General features: G+C 47.7%; 1 protein-coding gene and 1 long non-coding RNA gene across 2 annotated transcripts in view; one reads left to right on the forward strand and one right to left on the reverse strand.

The window, feature by feature from the left end:
• The window catches only part of LMX1A (LIM homeobox transcription factor 1 alpha), a 176,622-nt gene extending 160,194 nt beyond the window's left edge, over positions 1-16,428 (forward strand). Inside the window, exons 4-8 of the mRNA XM_061399847.1 lie at positions 4,669-4,841; positions 7,711-7,788; positions 9,584-9,653; positions 11,805-11,975; positions 14,250-16,428. Coding sequence (XP_061255831.1) covers positions 4,669-4,841; positions 7,711-7,788; positions 9,584-9,653; positions 11,805-11,975; positions 14,250-14,410 — 653 coding nt within the window. The 3' untranslated portion in view covers positions 14,411-16,428. The remainder of the gene's footprint in view (positions 1-4,668; positions 4,842-7,710; positions 7,789-9,583; positions 9,654-11,804; positions 11,976-14,249) is intronic.
• LOC133237621 (uncharacterized) lies at positions 1,330-11,568 on the reverse strand. The gene is made up of 3 exons (XR_009733272.1): positions 10,802-11,568; positions 7,085-7,192; positions 1,330-1,504 (listed from the first exon to the last, which is right to left on the reverse strand). It is a non-coding gene; the product is annotated as an uncharacterized LOC133237621 (long non-coding RNA).
• Positions 16,429-16,795: the final 367 nt, after the last annotated feature.

The following is a 16,795-nucleotide window of genomic DNA, read 5'->3' on the forward strand; positions in this document are numbered from 1 at the left end:
AGCAACTGAAATAGTTTCCTCTATATTCTGTCCTCATAAATTCCTCCCTTGCTTCTTTCCCTCCCACTCCACCCACCACACGTCCCAGAGCCTTCCTCTTCTCCCCTGCCTGAAGGACATTTATGAGGACCATCACGGGGGGGAGCATATGAGCCCTGTTCCTGCCTCTCCCTTCCCTCACTTAAGGGTCTCTGGTCCCCCTCCCTCACCCTCGCCTCCTGGGCCAAGCTCTGATATCTCTTGCCCAGTTTATGGGCCGTTGGGATTTTTCCAACAACCTGAAATGAATCTGGGAGGCCCCACAGGTAGTACAGCCTGTCTCGGAGCCATAAACCATGGCTGGTCTTTCATCTGCCATTGCTTATGTCACGAATGAGTGGGAGGACCAGGCAAAGGGAAGCTATAGCCCCTGAGCCATTCCAGATTTTCTTTTTTACAAGAAAGCAGGAAGAAAGGCCCTGAGAAACATGCTCCAACTTTGTGCCAAGCAAATTCATTTCAGCCTGGTAGGCTGTGCATAGAGACTAAATCTCTGGACTTTCCCTCTAGGAGTCAGATTTATGCTGCGTTTGTGTCTAAATGGCCTCCAGGGATGCTGACATTTGTTGTTGGAGACAGCAAGTGGTGTTCCTTTCATCTCCGCTGAGGGGTGTCAGCTTAAATTATGAGGGATTGCTCTGGCCTGCATCTGGGTGTGGGAGCCTCTGGTGAGGCAGAGGGGCCAGCCCTCCCTCCGCTCCCGCGATGTCTCTGCTGTTAGAAGGTTTTTCTTCATCTTCTGCTCTATGGTACTCCTGCTGGCCCAGTGAGAAATCTCCTGGCTCGTTTAGAACTTTCCTTTCTCTTGGACAAATCATTAAGTGTATATTTGAGGCACTGCGGACTTGCATGGAGAAGTCGGCATCAGAGGCAGGCAGTCCTCCCCTGCTGAAGGAGGCGGCAGGAGCCTGTGTTAACATCCCAGGAGTGGCCTGGAAATTCCCTGAAAGAGTCAGAGGGCACTGCTGCGCTCATGTTCACCACCTGGCAGGCTGAAGCCAGCGATGGTCTGCATTCCCCTTGGCAGCTGGGTCGCAACATCTGTCTGCATTTTGGGAAATGCCCAGAGGCACTCCATTCCTCCGTCTTCAGACTCTCTCTTGCTCAGATCTGCCAAGACACCTGAAATTTCACAGTGGTGACTCTTTGGTTGGAAGCATTTCCTGTTCCGTGTCTGTACACTGCTGAGTGTGCCAGAGGACACACCAAACTATGGCAGTCACTAACTCCTCAGTGTTGAACAGTGCTTCCTGCTCGAGTCAGAGCCTGAAAGCCTGGAGCACAGAGAACAGGTCAGGAGCGGTCCAGGGCAAGGGTCAGCACACTATGGTATGCAGGCCAAGTCTGGCAGGGTGCCTGTTTGGGAAATAGTTTTATTAGCACCCAGACACGCCTCTTCATCCTGTCTGTGCTGCATTCATGCTACAATGGCAGAGTTGAGTGGTTGCAACAGAGACCATAAGACCTGCAAAGAATAAAATATTTTACTCCCTGGCCTTTGGCAAAAAAGTTTGCAGATGCCTGCTCTAGAGCATCTAGTGTTTCTTGGAAGGCAAAATGGGGCCCCTTAGGAGACAGAAGAGAAAGACTGAATAGCAACAAGGAGGAATCAAAGGGAGAAAATGCACCACGAAAATGATAGAGGCACTCCAGGGTCAGATCTTAATCTCATCCTCCCTCTCCTCCCACGTCTGCCTGCCCTCCTTCTCCTCCTCTTCTGAAAACAAATGTTTTCATCTCTCCTCTCAGGGATGTAGAGAGAATGAGTGAGCAGCTGCTTGTGATGCCGCCCTAGCAGACGGTTCTCTTTGCCCTCCTCCTAGCTGTTCCATGATGGGATCTTGGGAAATGTGCACGTGCCTTAGCAGGGGTGAGTCCAGAGTACACAGACGGCAGGGGCCCCAGCCAACCACTGCTGGGGCTCTGAACAAACTTCACCCATCACATCTTCCTTCTGGAACCAGCCCTGATCCCCTCTCCTTCTCTTTTCCTCTTCACAAGCACTTGCACACTCACTTTCTATAAAACCAACTCACAGTGCAAGCTAGGGTCATGTCTGCAAAGAGAGGAATGAATGCTCGCACTTAAAACCATAACTCAGACTCCCATCAATGTGCAACTGTTAAGAGAAAACACGGATCTCAGATTAAGAACACATCCTTTGAAACGATGATGATTTACTATGTACCTATCATACCTAGACAGTGCTAAACCCTTTACATATATCATCTCATTTAATTCCAACAACACCGTCACCTTCTCCAATAAGAAAATTGAGTCTTGGGAATTTCTTAACAATTACACATCATCACCGGCAAGGCCAGAATTGACACCCGAGTTCCTATGGCTCCAGAGCCCATCTTGTGGACACCGGGCCATCATGCTCTTCTAATGGTTATATGAGCCGTTGTCATGGAACCTAGCATTATTTTAGATTTTGCATTTTCAATAGTTGCATCATCCTAGTCATCAATATGCATGTGTATCAAGCTATGTGACTTACTCTGTAAGACATTTGCAAATTCCATTTTATGGACAAAACAGGTATAAGACATGTAGTTTCTGAAGGTGATACAATTGCATATTAAAATCAGTTCTGTACTTTGGATTGCTCACTCATTTGTTCCAGACTCAGTAACCTTGTAGTCATCTGCCTTGCAGGAGAGCTGCACAATTCTTGGCATGGGGTGTCGGCCACATTGCCTCAGAAATAGTACCCAAAGCATCAACAGTATCAGAGGAGCATCTTTTGATCCCAAAGAATCCACTCAGAATTATTGGCTTCACAAAAGACTGAGTCTGGGGAGTCTCCGAGCAGCAGGATGTAGGGCCCAGCAAGGATGAATCTGCACCATCAGTGGCCTCCTTTTTTCTACCTTTTCTCTCCTTGTGGGATCTCCTTAGTTCCCCAAGGCTTTTAGTTCTTACATGCTTGTTTTTTTCTTGCCATTCTGAAAACCTCCTTCTAGAAAGATCCTAAAACCCCTTACTTCTGACTTAGATCAGCTTACTGAATTCTCCCCTGGGAAAAGAAGCCTAAGAGGTTGAAGAGGCCAGAGTCACCAATCCTTGTCATAAAGATTCTTCTTTAATCTCACCTTCATCCATCTTTTAGGTTTTATCATTTGTACTCTTACAGGGAGTAAGGCAGAGAGGAAAAGATGTCCTTCCCATAACGTCTAATAGAAGCCTCCTGTGTGCCTCTGTGTTAGCTGCTTTGGGTATTCTTATCTCCAGGGCAGGCTCAGTGTAGGGCATCCCTTACACAGGGTTGAACTTGAAACAAGAGGCAGAGCTGGATGGAGACCCAGGTCTGCCTGTGTCAGACTGTTCAGTTACACTGCAAGGCTCATGCCATCAAGGAACTCACAGTTCATCTTCCTTCACATTCAGACTGTAAGTCTAAAAGTTCATAGAGGAAAGCTTCTTAGCCATTGTCTTTCAGATAAAAATAAGGTTTTTTTTGCTCTAGCAGAGTCAAAAAGTAGGATTAAACTAAGTCTAAACTCCAACATGGTATGCAAAAAAAGCATCTTTCCAGAGGAGGTTGGGATGAAGAAGTAGGATGTGGAGCCCACACCCAGTGGGTCCCCTCATCCTGGACTTCTTGAAGTGGCCAGAAGGGGACCAGAATGAGGGGACTGGAGCCGAGGAGGCTCGTGGGACAAAGGTTTCTCCTGGAGGAAAGAGGGCAGCTGAGCTGTGTAAGGACCCAGAGAGAAATGAGGGTCTTACTAGGGTAATGTGAGCACACAACTGCCTGTGGCTTTTAATGCCAAAAGTAGGAAGGAATCTCTCTCACAGGGGTATTTCCTAGATCCTGGAAGCATCTTCTCAGAAGTGTGAAATCTGTGGGATGCAAAAGGTAGCCTGGGAATGAATGTCATATGTACTAGAGGCTTTATTTCCTTCAAGTTACTCCTTGTATTGATCACTGCTGATAAAGTTGAAGTAAACACATAAATAGTTACTCTACTAGAGAATTATTTATTTTATAGACAGGCAGTTTTGACTAATTGCCTTTTATCTGTCTGTGCACGTAGTTTTATGCTGGTCTTCTGAGGCCTTTTAAACAGTATTGTTTTTTACCTCCTGGCAGTGGCTAGTATTTCAGACATAGTATCTAGAAGTCATATATAACTTATCCAGGTCAAGAAAATTACACAAAGTATTAGTACATTAATAACTGTAATTAGTTATAAATAATTCGTACTGGGCATTTATTATATGCTTATCAGCCTTCTGAATGCCTTCTTGGTAACCTAATTTAATCCGCAAATAACCTCAGTGAAGTGTTCTCCTCTATCCCGATTTTACAGAGAAGGAAATTGATCCACAGAGAGTTAAGTCACTTGCTCAAGGCCACACAGCTGGTAAATGTGGAGCTAGGAGAATGTCCTGGGAGGAAGTCCTGAGCTGTGATGGTGGACTTCCTGGTTCCTATCTCCAAGTTTCAGAAGTTTTTCCTTAGCCCCTTCTTGGGGGCTTTGGTATCAATACCACACAGGTTGTTTCATTCATATCTTAAGTCATCCTCAGAACGTGGACCTGAGTGTCTTATTATGGAATAACATACAACTCCAGATAGCAGCCTTGAGGGACTCAACACATTACTTCTGCTTCTTTCAGGGAAAAGTGATGATGAGGAAAGTCTTTGCAAGTCAGCCCACGGGGCAGGGAAAGGAGCCTCTGAGGACAGCAAGGACCATAAGCGCCCCAAACGTCCCAGAACCATCTTGACAACCCAGCAGAGGAGAGCATTCAAGGCCTCGTTTGAAGTATCCTCCAAGCCGTGCAGGAAGGTACAGAGGGGAAGAAGGGAAGAAAGGGGATAAGGCCCCTCTTCTCTGTGTGTACCCTGGACTCTGGGGTGTCGATGGGCACCTGGTGGGGATCGGGGTGGGAGTGCTGTTCAGACAGTCTGGGCGGGTGGCCTTGAGCCCCATTGGAGGCTCCAGGGATCCCTGTAGTTGTGGCGGGGGCAGTGGTAGAATTTCCTTTTGCTTTTCGGCATGCACCATTCCAACTGGCTACTTCCTCTTACCTTTCATTTCGTGGAGAGCAATGGGGAGATAATAAGGGGTTCCATTTGGGGTATAGGTCAAGATGTTACAATAGAAGAAAAATACAGTGGGTTGTAGCATATGTTATTTTTTTGGTCCAGTTTGTTCTGCTTAAGGTGGTGATTTTGGCATTCATCCATGTTGCTGCTCACCCATTTTTGTTGTTGCATGGTATTCCATGGGTATACCATGGGTTGCTTGTCCCTTTACCTGTTGATGGGCATGTGGGTTGTTTCCAGTTTGGGGCTGTTACAGACAGGGCTGCTCTGAATAGATATGTAAAAAAATACAGTGACTTAAAGAGATAAGAGTTCATGTTGCTCTCATATCATAGTCCAGAGGTGAGCAACACAAGATTGTTGCTCTGTCTCATCATATGGGTCTAAGGGACTGCTCCAGATGTCACCATTTTTTGCAGCTACCATGGTGGAAAAAGAGGGAGTAGGGCGGGGAGTGGGGGGCAAGCAGTTGCTTTTTAAAGGACATACACACCCTGGGATTTTTTGCATCACTCTCATGTGTTGGCTAGAATTTAATCCCATGATTACAAAGGGACCTGGGAAATGAGTCCATCTGGGTATCCATATAAATCCCTAAAACTTAGGAATTCAGTTGCTAAGAGGAAGAAAGAGAGAATTCATTTTGGAGACAATTAGTAGTCTCTGTCACAAATAGCTGCATTTACTTATTAAGTACCCGCCATTTATTGACTCTGCCAGACCAGATACTGTCTTTTATGCAACAAAGATAAAAAAAGAAACGTTCTTGAAATTGAATTGAAATTCATAGAAGAACGATATTTAAACATTTTAGTGTTGTTTTTCCTCTCTCCTTCTGTGTAGGAATCAGTTTTTGCTGCGGTAGCAAACAAAATCTTAGCGGCTCCAACAAGCATTTATTTCCTACTGCTAGGCTGTGGGTTGGCTGCTGGTTCAGGTTCAGGTCTGCCCGCATGTCTGTCATTAAAGGGTCCAGGCCACAGGAGCAGCAGCCACCTGGGCACATGGGTCTCCTGACAATGGCAGGAGGCAAGAGGCTGAGTCCCACCGGGCATGCCCAGTGGGTCTCCATGGAGATCACTCACTTCACATTCAGTAACAGTCCATGGGCCACAGCAAGTCACGTGAGTAAGCCCACTGTGAGTGCAGGGGAAGCACATACCCATCCAGGAGTGGGAAGGATGGTTATTTGCTGAACCATGATACATCCTCCCACCACTTCTGACTTTTGAAGTTTCAACTGCAGAGTGCTTTCTTTCCCTGACCTCACTGCCCCATAAGTTCCAGCAGAACGAGCTGGTAGAAAGTGAGCCCCAAAGTAGACGTGCATAAGGGCCAATTCCCACCTCTCTCAGCGGTTTGCTTGTTCTGCATGTACTAGACCCCCAGCCTCTGTGTGGCCTGTGCCCACCGCCTGTCTCCGGGCCACCAGCAGGGAGGAGCTGTGCGCTGGGACCCTGGGGAGAAAGCGCAAGGGCCAAGACAGAGGGGCAGCCTGGAGCTGGGAGAAGGGAGAGGCCACTCGTGTCTGGGAAATCAGGCGAGGCTTTGTGGGACAGGTGGCTTCTGAGCCGGGCCTCTGAAGGATGGATAGGGTTTCTGCAGGTGGCCGTGGGCCCCTGCGTACACTGCTGTTTAAGTTGGCTTAGCAGAAGGATGTGCTTTAAAAATTTGCTCTAATCATCCCGTTTCTCCTAAGCTTGAGCCTGAGTGGCATGACAAAGGTAAACGCTTCCCTAGGCCTCCAGCTTGCTCTATTTTCTATGTTTACTCAAGGAGCTCCTAAGTCTCATCTCCTCAGAATCTAACCATGAGGGGTCAGTGTGTCTCAGGGCCACTCTTGGGAGATCTGTGCCTCTACCCTCTTCCCTTCTGGCCCGTCCCTCGCCATGTGCTGTACAGAGGGCAGACGTTTAAACCCCTCTCTTCACGAGAGGGGCCTCGATTGTCCTGTCTCTTCATAGCCCCAGGCCACGTACCCACCTCAGTGTGGTCTGCCTTGCTTTGTCAGATCCCAGATGGCTCTTATCTTATCTTTTTTGAGGGCTCGCTGAAACTGAATATTCCTGAGACACCCAAAGTGACCTAGAGCTATAAGGGACAAAACCAAACATTTAAGTCAGTGAATTAAGACAGGAGAAGAGAGCAAGCGAGAACTATTTGTTTTTGCAAAGTGATTTTTCACCCTCAGTTCTCCTTAAGTAGGTTATGGCATATACCTGGCATATAGCTGAAACCCCAAAATAGATTTTGCTAGTATCTAAGAACCGCTTGAAGGCCCAGGTTCCAGAGGATGAGAAATCCAGGAACACTTCTTAAAATACAAACCTAAATGAAAGCTTCTTCTTCTCACTTACCTCGGACGCACTGTCTCTCCATACAAACCTAAATGAATGCTGCTTCTTCCCCTCACTTTCCTGGGGACGCACTGTCTCTCCCACTGAAGGGAAGCAATGCTCTGTGTTTGGGATTTCGCTGAGCATTGAATATTCACCAGCTGCTGTGTGGGATGTGGCCTGTTGGGCTCCCTGTGCACTGCACAGGAAGTGTTCTGCCTTCTACTCTGACATGCCAATATTTCTCTATTTCTAATGTTACGTATTTTTAAGGTGAGGGAGACCCTGGCTGCAGAGACAGGGCTGAGCGTCCGTGTGGTTCAGGTGTGGTTCCAGAACCAGAGAGCTAAGGTAATCTGCTTCTTACTTCTGTCTCTGTGTGGCCGCTTTCCTGAAATAATAGTAGAATGTTGTATTTGCCCGCAAATTTTCTAACTTCAATTCATTGGATAGACTGGTGCTCTCAATTCAGAAAGTATATGATGAGCAGTCATTTCAGCCACAGCATACTTGCAGAAGGGCATTTGTTCTAGTGGGATACTGTTATTTTCCTTGTGACTGTGGCTGTCAGTCGTTTTCATGAAGAAATGCCTTTCTGTGTCTTGGTAAAAGCAGGTTCTTCAATTCCTATTCATTTAACCCAGATGCCAGAGTTCCTTTGAAATTTCAGAGGGAAACCAGCATAGCACCCATATGATTGGTCTAAGACAACATTATGGCACACGGAATGGATGTCCTAACTCAGCTTTCCTAGTGCCCCGCCTGTCCCTGTTAGATCATGTTATCCTCTGGATCCTGCCAAGGTGTGCATACCCCTGGCACGGCCTCTCATCTCTCTTAGACCTTTCCTTATCTTCCTACCTGTACACAAGCACATGTTGGGCTTCCCAGGTGGCACAGTGGTAAAGAATCTGCCTGCCAATGTAGGAGACACAGGAGATGTGGATTTGATCCCTGGATTTGGGAAGATTCCCTGAAGGAAGAAATGGTGACCCACTCCAGTATTCTTGCCCGGAAAACCCCATGGACAGATGAGCCTGGTGGGCTACAGTCCAGGGTGTTGCAAAGGGTTGGATATGACTGAGTACACGCACACACACACACACACACACACGTGTGTGTTAGTGGCCCATTTCTCTAGACCTCTAATCTTTAGTGGGCGATGGATTCATATCTCGTTTGCTAATCGTGATTGGTTAAGATACTATTTCCCTAACTGAATTCCTCAGACTGGGCTTCTGGTGTGTAGTCCATGGTCTTTTCTATGAAAGAATTTCATAGTTCAGTAGGTTTGAGAGAACCTATAGCCTATATATTCATAAGCAGGGAGCATATTCGAAGTTCTGAGAAATCTTGCAGTAAAGAAGTTTTTTAAAAATCTAATGTTCCCTACACACACACACACACACACACACACACACACACACACACACACTCAAGAACCACCAAAAGGCCCAGTTTCCAGAGGATGAGAAACCCAGGAACTCTTCTTGAAATACATACCTAAATGTATGCTTATTCTTCTCTTCATTTACCTGGGGAATGAAGGTTTACCTAATGTTGCCTGCCCCCGCCCCACACACACGCACACACACCAAGGATCTCATGGAACCCTAATGTTCCACAGAAGACACTTTGAGAAAGATTGGGTTGATGTGTTCCTTATGGGAAGTTAGTGTGCTTTGGGAGACAAGCTCCTTACCTAAAGGCATGCATGTCCTGGTAGGAGTCTCTGCCACAAGGGCCAGTGGGTGGAACGGCCTCTTGGCTCATGCCAAATCACAGGTGCCAGCAGGCCCTTACTGCACATCTAAGCTGAGCTGCAGACTGCACATCCCTCACTTACACCTCACATTAAACTGTGACGCCATAAGCAGCAGGTTTTATTTGTTGAGAGGGCATCCCTGTTCCTGCCAAGAGCAGCTGCCCTGAGGATTCCTAGCCAGCTGTCTTTCCATGGCTGCAGTGTAGAAATCCCTCAGCCGCCATGCATCAGGCTCAAGGCGCCTGAAACGTGGATTCTCTCCTGAGTAAAAGCTAGGGAAGGGGTCCCTCTGCTTTCCCCCTGAGCCGATGCCCCCTGGCCTAGCTGTGAGAACCTGCTGCAGGCCCCCTGACTTCTAATCCTGAGTTCTCTCCTCCCCAGATGAAGAAGCTGGCCCGGCGGCAGCAGCAGCAGCAGCAAGATCAGCAGAACACCCAGAGGCTGAGTTCCGGTAAGCTGGCACCTCCTCCTGGCCAGGCCTCTCCTGCCAGGGGCCTGCAACTGCCCTGCCCTTGGAATGACATCTCTGGGCTCCCTGAAGCCCAGTCCACACTCACTTGGGAGAAGGGACCTTCCAGGGAGGACCAAACCATGAGAACTGAGAGAGGTCAGAGGGTGCCAGCTGAAGGCCCAGAACTGTGGACTGCAGGTGGCACTAACCAGTCCAAAGCCCCCGTGCCCAGACACAGTGGTATCCGGGCCTGTGTCGGGGCCTACCTGCAGAATCAAAGACACACCCTGTTTCTCATCCAGCCTGGCCCTCCTTCTTCTAGGCAAATCAGCTTCATAGAAGACACCACAGTGACTTACAATCCTTTCTAAAATAATATGAAATAGTAAAAATAATGATAGTGGGGAAAAAAAAAAAACTCCTTTGCTGAGCACCTTTGCTCTCACTCATGCTGACCTGACTCACAGCCACCAACCCCCAAGGTGAGCAGAGGAGTTATTAATCTTTCCATCTTACAGATGCACAAACAGAGGTTCTGCAAGGATGGACCACAGTCCTAGGTCAGTGAAGGATGGAGTTGGGCTGGAACCTGTCTCTCTAAGGCCCACTTGGTCACGCTGCCTTAGCTCGCCCTTACCTCCATGTACCTTCATTTTTTTTTTTTAATAGGGGTGAAGTGAGGATTGGGGAGAGTGTGAAACGGGACAAGCTGTGGGACCCTTTAAGGAAGTTAAAAGAAAAAAAGCAACAATGACGATGTTAAACAGTATCATTCTTAAAGGGACATGGCCCCAGCCTCAGCTGCCCAGTAGAATCTCCCGAGTGGTCTGTTTGCGCCCTGGATCAGGGATTTTTTTTTTTTTTTTTTTTTAGGGATTCTTGCCCTTTAAGGGGCACCGCAACCACCTGGCATTGGTGTAGATTCTGATCCTTGAGATAATGGTGGGCCTGAAGAGTCTGCATTTTTAATAAATTCTCATTCGTGCCAGCCTGTGGACCACAGTTGGAAGGCTGTGGAAAGTGGCATCAGTTGTCTGGCCCCCAGACAAAGCCCCTTCCCTTCATGGACCTTGCCTTATGCTTGATGCTGGGGCTAGGCTCCATCAAGAATTTGATTTTTCCAGTCAAGAGTTCTTTCTATTCCTTACCTTTGAGGCCAAATAGTATCTTATGACAAGAGAGGTGCTCTGGTAGAAAAATCAAGCAAGAACATGGGCAGCTGGGCAGGGTGGAGCCAAGCTGGTCAGAGGACCTGAATCTGCCACAGCTCTACGTGCAGTGCTGTTTGGAGATCTGAGACCTGCCTTTCTGTCTCTCTGCACCTCCGGCTTGCGTCCCTAGGGTATGGTAGTGCTGTCGGATAGTCACACAACCCTGTGGGCCTCAGAGAGGGTCACAGATCAGACAGGGCATCAAGAGAGGCCATGTGAGTTGACTCCATACGGGCCAATGTGCTCAAAGGGAGGAGAAGGCATCATGGCATTATGAGAACACAGACTTCTAGTGCTTGGAACTTTGAAGAATTCTAGGGGCAGCTCCTAGGGTGGACTTAAGGTGGAACTAGAGTCTGAGAGTTAATGCAACCATGTTCAGAGAACCACAGCAGGATGTGGAAGGGGGAACTGAGTCCTCCTTTTCTGATGGAATTGTGTACACATCAGAGCAAGTTGCAGACCCAAAGCACACACACACCCTCTCATGGAGTCTTCACATCAGCTCCACAAGGCCCCCTGGATCAATACGATGAACCCACTTGACTGATAGGATCCTAGTGGGGTAATGTTGGAAGGATCTTTAGATGTGTCTACTCCGTTGGCTGCCAAGCCTGTGTGTAGCATCAAAAGCCTTTGTCTTAATGATATGGTTCAAGGAAGCTCTCCAAGTACAACACTCATCCCCCTTCTCTATCCTTCAGCACAGTCACTGGTGGCCCATGGTAGGGCACATGCTGGGAACCACTGATGTCACCTCATCCCTTCTCTCCTGTAAATGAGGAAAGTAAAATGATGTCGCTGTGGCCACACAACGTGTGTGGTCCCCAGCCAGTGGGACACATGAGGTTCAGAGTTTGTTCAGAGGCCCTACCCCACCTTCAGCATGAGATACTGGGCTGCACATGGAGAATTATTTATCCTCTTCTTTGTCCCACAGCTCAGACAAACGGTGGTGGGAGCGCTGGCATGGAAGGGATCATGAACCCCTACACGGCTCTGCCCACCCCACAGCAGCTCCTGGCCATCGAACAGAGTGTCTACAGCTCAGATCCCTTCCGACAGGGGCTCACCCCACCCCAGATGCCTGGAGACCACATGCACCCCTATGGTAAGAGGGACTCAAGCCCCGCAGGGACCTCGCACAGCTTGCTTGCGTGAGTTTTTCATCCCCTCCCAGTTCCCCTCCCTATGCAGTTCCTAGTTGCTCATTAAAGTTCCAAAGCAGAATAAGTGTCCCACAAAATGCTGCTAAAATCACATAACCTATGGCTCCAGAAGTAAGACCAGTACGCATATCCATGAGTCATGTTTCCATCTATTCTCCTTTTTAAAAACTTTTTGTTTGAAAAGGAGGTTGTGTTTTCACTGTAGACCTTTTTGTTGGGATTTAACTTCCCAAGTCTTCCGTTTCCTGCCAGATACCACACTTCTGGGAGTAGGAAATGGCAACCTACTCCAGTATTCTTATCTGGAGAATTGAGGAGCCTGGCAGGCTACAAGTCTCTGAGGGCGCAAAGAGTCAGACCTGACTGAGCAATTAAGCACAAACACCACACTTACCTTGCTATGGCACACTCATGCCGGGTACACATTCGTGCAGTGCATGGGACCCACGTGTGATTCCTGGGTCAAGAAGATCCCCTGGAGAAGGGAATGGCTACCCACTCCAGTATTCTTGCCTGGAGGATTTCATGAACAGAGGAGCTTGGTGAGCTTCAGTCCCTGGCGTCGCAGAGTCGGACAGGACTGAGCAACTAACACCATCAGTTTCACCGCATTTACAAGTTCATGAGCATTACCAGCAGTGATATAGTCAGAGGCCTTAATTATGCAACTCTTACATGGGAAAGAATACATGGAAAAGCACAGAAAACAAAGGTTCTAATTGGACTCTCCTATTATGGACACAAGTACGTATTCTCATGTAATTCCTAAAACATAAGCTGACTTGTGAAGTAAAGTCCCAGTCCCACTTGCAGCCAAAATGGGGTTGCTTTAAAGGCAGGGTGTGGGGGCACCTGAGATTCCCCCACTTTCCTGGCTTGCTTCTGAAGCCAGTGGACAACAGCTGGGGCCTGGATGCCCTGATGGAGAGGGCAGGCTCTAGAGTTGAAGGCTGAAGTTCAATCTTAGAGTCAAATATACGCCACTGGGTTTTTTATACAGAGAAGGTATATGGCCTATATAATGCATTTGCCTGTACTGTGAAATCTGTAATCAGTAACCCTGATAGCTAAAAATAAAGTTTTATTCAGTACTCCTTCAAAATGTTAGTATCCGAGATACATGCCTCCGTGCACAGATTTTGTCAACTGCTTTTTTGCCTTCATTATAAAATTATCTGTATTGTTGAAATCAGCCCTATCTTTCCCTGTGATGCATTCAGCAAACATTTATTAAGATCCAGCCACTTGCAGGGCCATCATCGACTAACCTCATTCACTCATACCCACGTAGACACACATGTGCGTGCTCAGTGACGGCCATCCTCTTTGCTTCCTGAGAAGACACATCTATGCCTGTGTGCACTCCTCTGCTATGCAAAAGCAGGACAAATAGCTCTTGTTTTTTTGCCAATTCATACATTTTCAGAGTCCTAGGGGTCTTGTTACGTAAATTACTCCTGTGATGAATCCTTTAGTACAATGAATAATTAAAGCCACATGACGAGTTTTATAAACAGCAGTTTTCCTCTCTCCCATTTACTTGAAGTGGAGGTGACATGTCCACACCTCCAGGTTCTGGTCACAGTGGTCCCCCAGCTCTTCCTCAATTTGCCCTGCGAGTTTCGTTGTCAAAGGTTATACTAGTTGAGTGCGGACACCTAACCTTCCTTTCCTTTGCAGTACAAATCTGGGGAAACAGCTGGCACTCAGTATGTTTGTGCTGTTTGAAAGGACAAGTATTATCACCAGTGGATTCGTGAGCATCATTCACAGAGTCGATGTTTGTTTTCTTACCCTCCCTCCTGCAAGAACCTTTTCTGTGGCCAGAGTCTTCTAGAAGCCCTGTGCCTGCCTCTGCAGCGTCCGGTGCTGGGTCTCGCCCACCGCCAGTGTCTAAACACTGATATTTGCTTATGCTGGGCTCGGTTTAGCACTACTTTGTCAGATCCTAGTTTATATTGTTTTCAGTTGTTACACGTTAGACATAGCCCTCTAAGGAGGTCTTTGGTGGGCAGGGATTCTGCCCCCTCCTACTCTTCTATGTAGCTCTCCTGTCGCCCCCAGCGCTCCCCCTTCCCAGCACCCAGTAGACGGCTTTCCATGGTGGGGACGGGGTGGTGTGCTTAGACCGCGCGGGCCAAATTCAGCTGTATGTCCCGGCATCGAGTGAGTCTCTCCTTCCGGACCTTCATGGCAGTGTTTCGTCTCCGTTTCAGGTGCTGAGCCCCTCTTCCACGAGCTGGACAGTGAGGACACCTCCCTCAGTAACCTGGGTGACTGTTTCCTAGCAACCTCAGAAGCCGGGCCCCTGCAGGCCAGAGTGGGAAACCCCATTGATCATCTGTACTCCATGCAGAATTCTTACTTCACCTCTTGAGTCCTCCCCTTGAATTCTGTGGCTCAGCTCCCGTTCTGGAACAACTGTGTTACGTGAGGGGTCGACTGGCTTTAGTATGGGGAGGCAGGGCAGAGTGGGGTGGGTGGGAGTTTTGTTGGGGATGCTGTTGTATAATGACATGGTGTAGCTTGGCATTTCCAAAGACTGAATACATTACGGATTGCATAGTTTAATGTTTCTAATAAGAGTCTTAGTGTTAGGTACGAAAATGTGTTTATCATTAAGGACAGGGACTTTTAATATAGGCATTTTCATGCAAACTAGATACTAGAGACCCCTAACAACTTCCCACCAATTTGGGGGGAAGCTCTTGTCGAGAGGTGCATATGTCTACCCATCCACACACCCGTAGACAGACAAACGGATAGATAGATGTGTGCGTGAGTGTGTAACCTTTCATACTTTATCATCAAAGTTTATTCCTAATTATAACAGACACCAACTGTACAGCAAAAAGTAACTTTATTTTCAGTGTGAACTATATTTAAGGAAATGCTTGATGCACTTAAGTTATAAAATGAGATAATTTACTTTTATAAACTTTATTTTGAGTTTGAAGAGACTCGTGGGCAGGGCAGAGAGCGCCGCTCCACCGAGGCCCGTAGCTTTGAGTGCTTGAGTTAATTCTGTTTTCAGAGAGTGTCGTTGAGGTCTGGAAAGCAATTACTCTGTGTGGCTGACAGTATTCACTGGTGGATTCTTGCTCTGTTTGAGGTGGAATCAATCACTGGGCTTGTGGGGGGACAGAACCATTCCTGATCATTAGGGAATTTAAAGCCTAGACTCTTTGGCTTTCTTTGAAATTCAGACATGTGACTGTTGGGAAGTCACACGACTAGGAAATTGACTAGGAAAGTCAATTCTGCTCTTGAACTTCACCATCTGCAAGTGTGGGATGAGGCTGATAGTATTTACCTACCTCACTGGGGACACTGAGGCTTAATTCAACCCCAGGACACATGAGCAGGGCTGAGACTAATATCTATACTTGCTTAAAATCCAGCCAACCAGCCACTTGGCAAAGGAGGATACCTGGGCCTATAGGGCAGGAGCCTGAGGGCAACTCTGCCCGCTATAGTACCCCCAGCAAGCCTGGGCTGCACATACTACGTCAGGGCAGCCCAGGGGGACTAGAGGCTTTTGATGGGGAGGAGGCTGTGACGAATGGGTTGGACAGGTTATTATCATATTTTAGACCAGAAGTTGCAGCCTGCAGGCCTGTATTTTATGGCCTGCCTCCTAAGAAGAGTTTTTCTATTTTTAAAGGGTTGTAAAAAAAAAAAAAAAAGGAGGGGGGAGAAAAATATGCAACAGAATATATGTGAGCTGGAAAGCCTGAAATAGTTACTATCTGTAATATCTGGCTCTTTTCATGAAAAGTTGGCTGACCCATGGTCCAGATGCTGTTTCTGCTAACAGCCTCTTGGAGCTCATAGAGGCAGAGGAGGTCCTGGTGGAAACCCAGGGCTCCTCCTCCTGGCTCCCTTTCATGTTGCTGAGCACAGAAGACCCAGCTGCCATTGTAAACAGGGACAGTTCCACACTCTGTCCACCAATTGTGGTGCTAAGATGGGATCCTTCTGTGTTAGGAGGCCTCTTGAGAAACCAGAACAAGTTGATGGGGAAGACAGGACTCCTCTGAGAGGGGCCGGGACAGGGTTGGCCTCACTCCTAGGGATGTCACCAGTCATCAGAGCTTTGGTCACAGCTACGTGTCCCCATCACTGTCTGCAAGGCCAGAGGGAACACAGCTCCCTATGATAGAATCACTGTTGTGTGATTTTTGTGCTCTTTTTTATAATTTATGCAAACCACCGAGAAACCTAAACCAGTCTGCTAAGTGAAAATCATGCAGACACTCTATGACTACACAGGCGTCCATGGGGGAGATCAGTTAGAGAAAAGCAGTAGATACTCTGTGAGTGAAGATGAGTAGAGATCCTTATTCCGCTCCTTAATGGCATACCAAGATCAAATTAAAAACCTCTTACAAATGAGCTGGTGTTTATTTAGGGGCAGGGGTGGTTGGCAGGGGACTGGGGGGCCTGGATGTTTTGTCAGCAGTGGCTGAAGCTGCCCATACAGGAAAACCTGACTGAGTGATGACAGCAAAACAGAAGGGGAAAGCAGCTTTCACCTTCCTGCCGAGATGGACTCAGAGACCTCAGTCCCTACAGACACCTCTCCAGGAGGAGATGCTGGGAACAGTCCATCCTCCCAGCAAGTTCACTCAAGGCAGGGCAGTCTGTGATATGCATTTGCTTGGATATCAGAGCAGAGTCATGGGCAGGAGAAAGATTTCTCATGCAGGACTGCAGGCAGGTGCCTTGCCAGGATCACGGTCAGAACAACAGACAGTGTGGC

This window comes from Bos javanicus, chromosome 3 (assembly GCF_032452875.1).
Source record: "Bos javanicus breed banteng chromosome 3, ARS-OSU_banteng_1.0, whole genome shotgun sequence".
Taxonomy (NCBI): domain Eukaryota; kingdom Metazoa; phylum Chordata; class Mammalia; order Artiodactyla; family Bovidae; genus Bos; species Bos javanicus.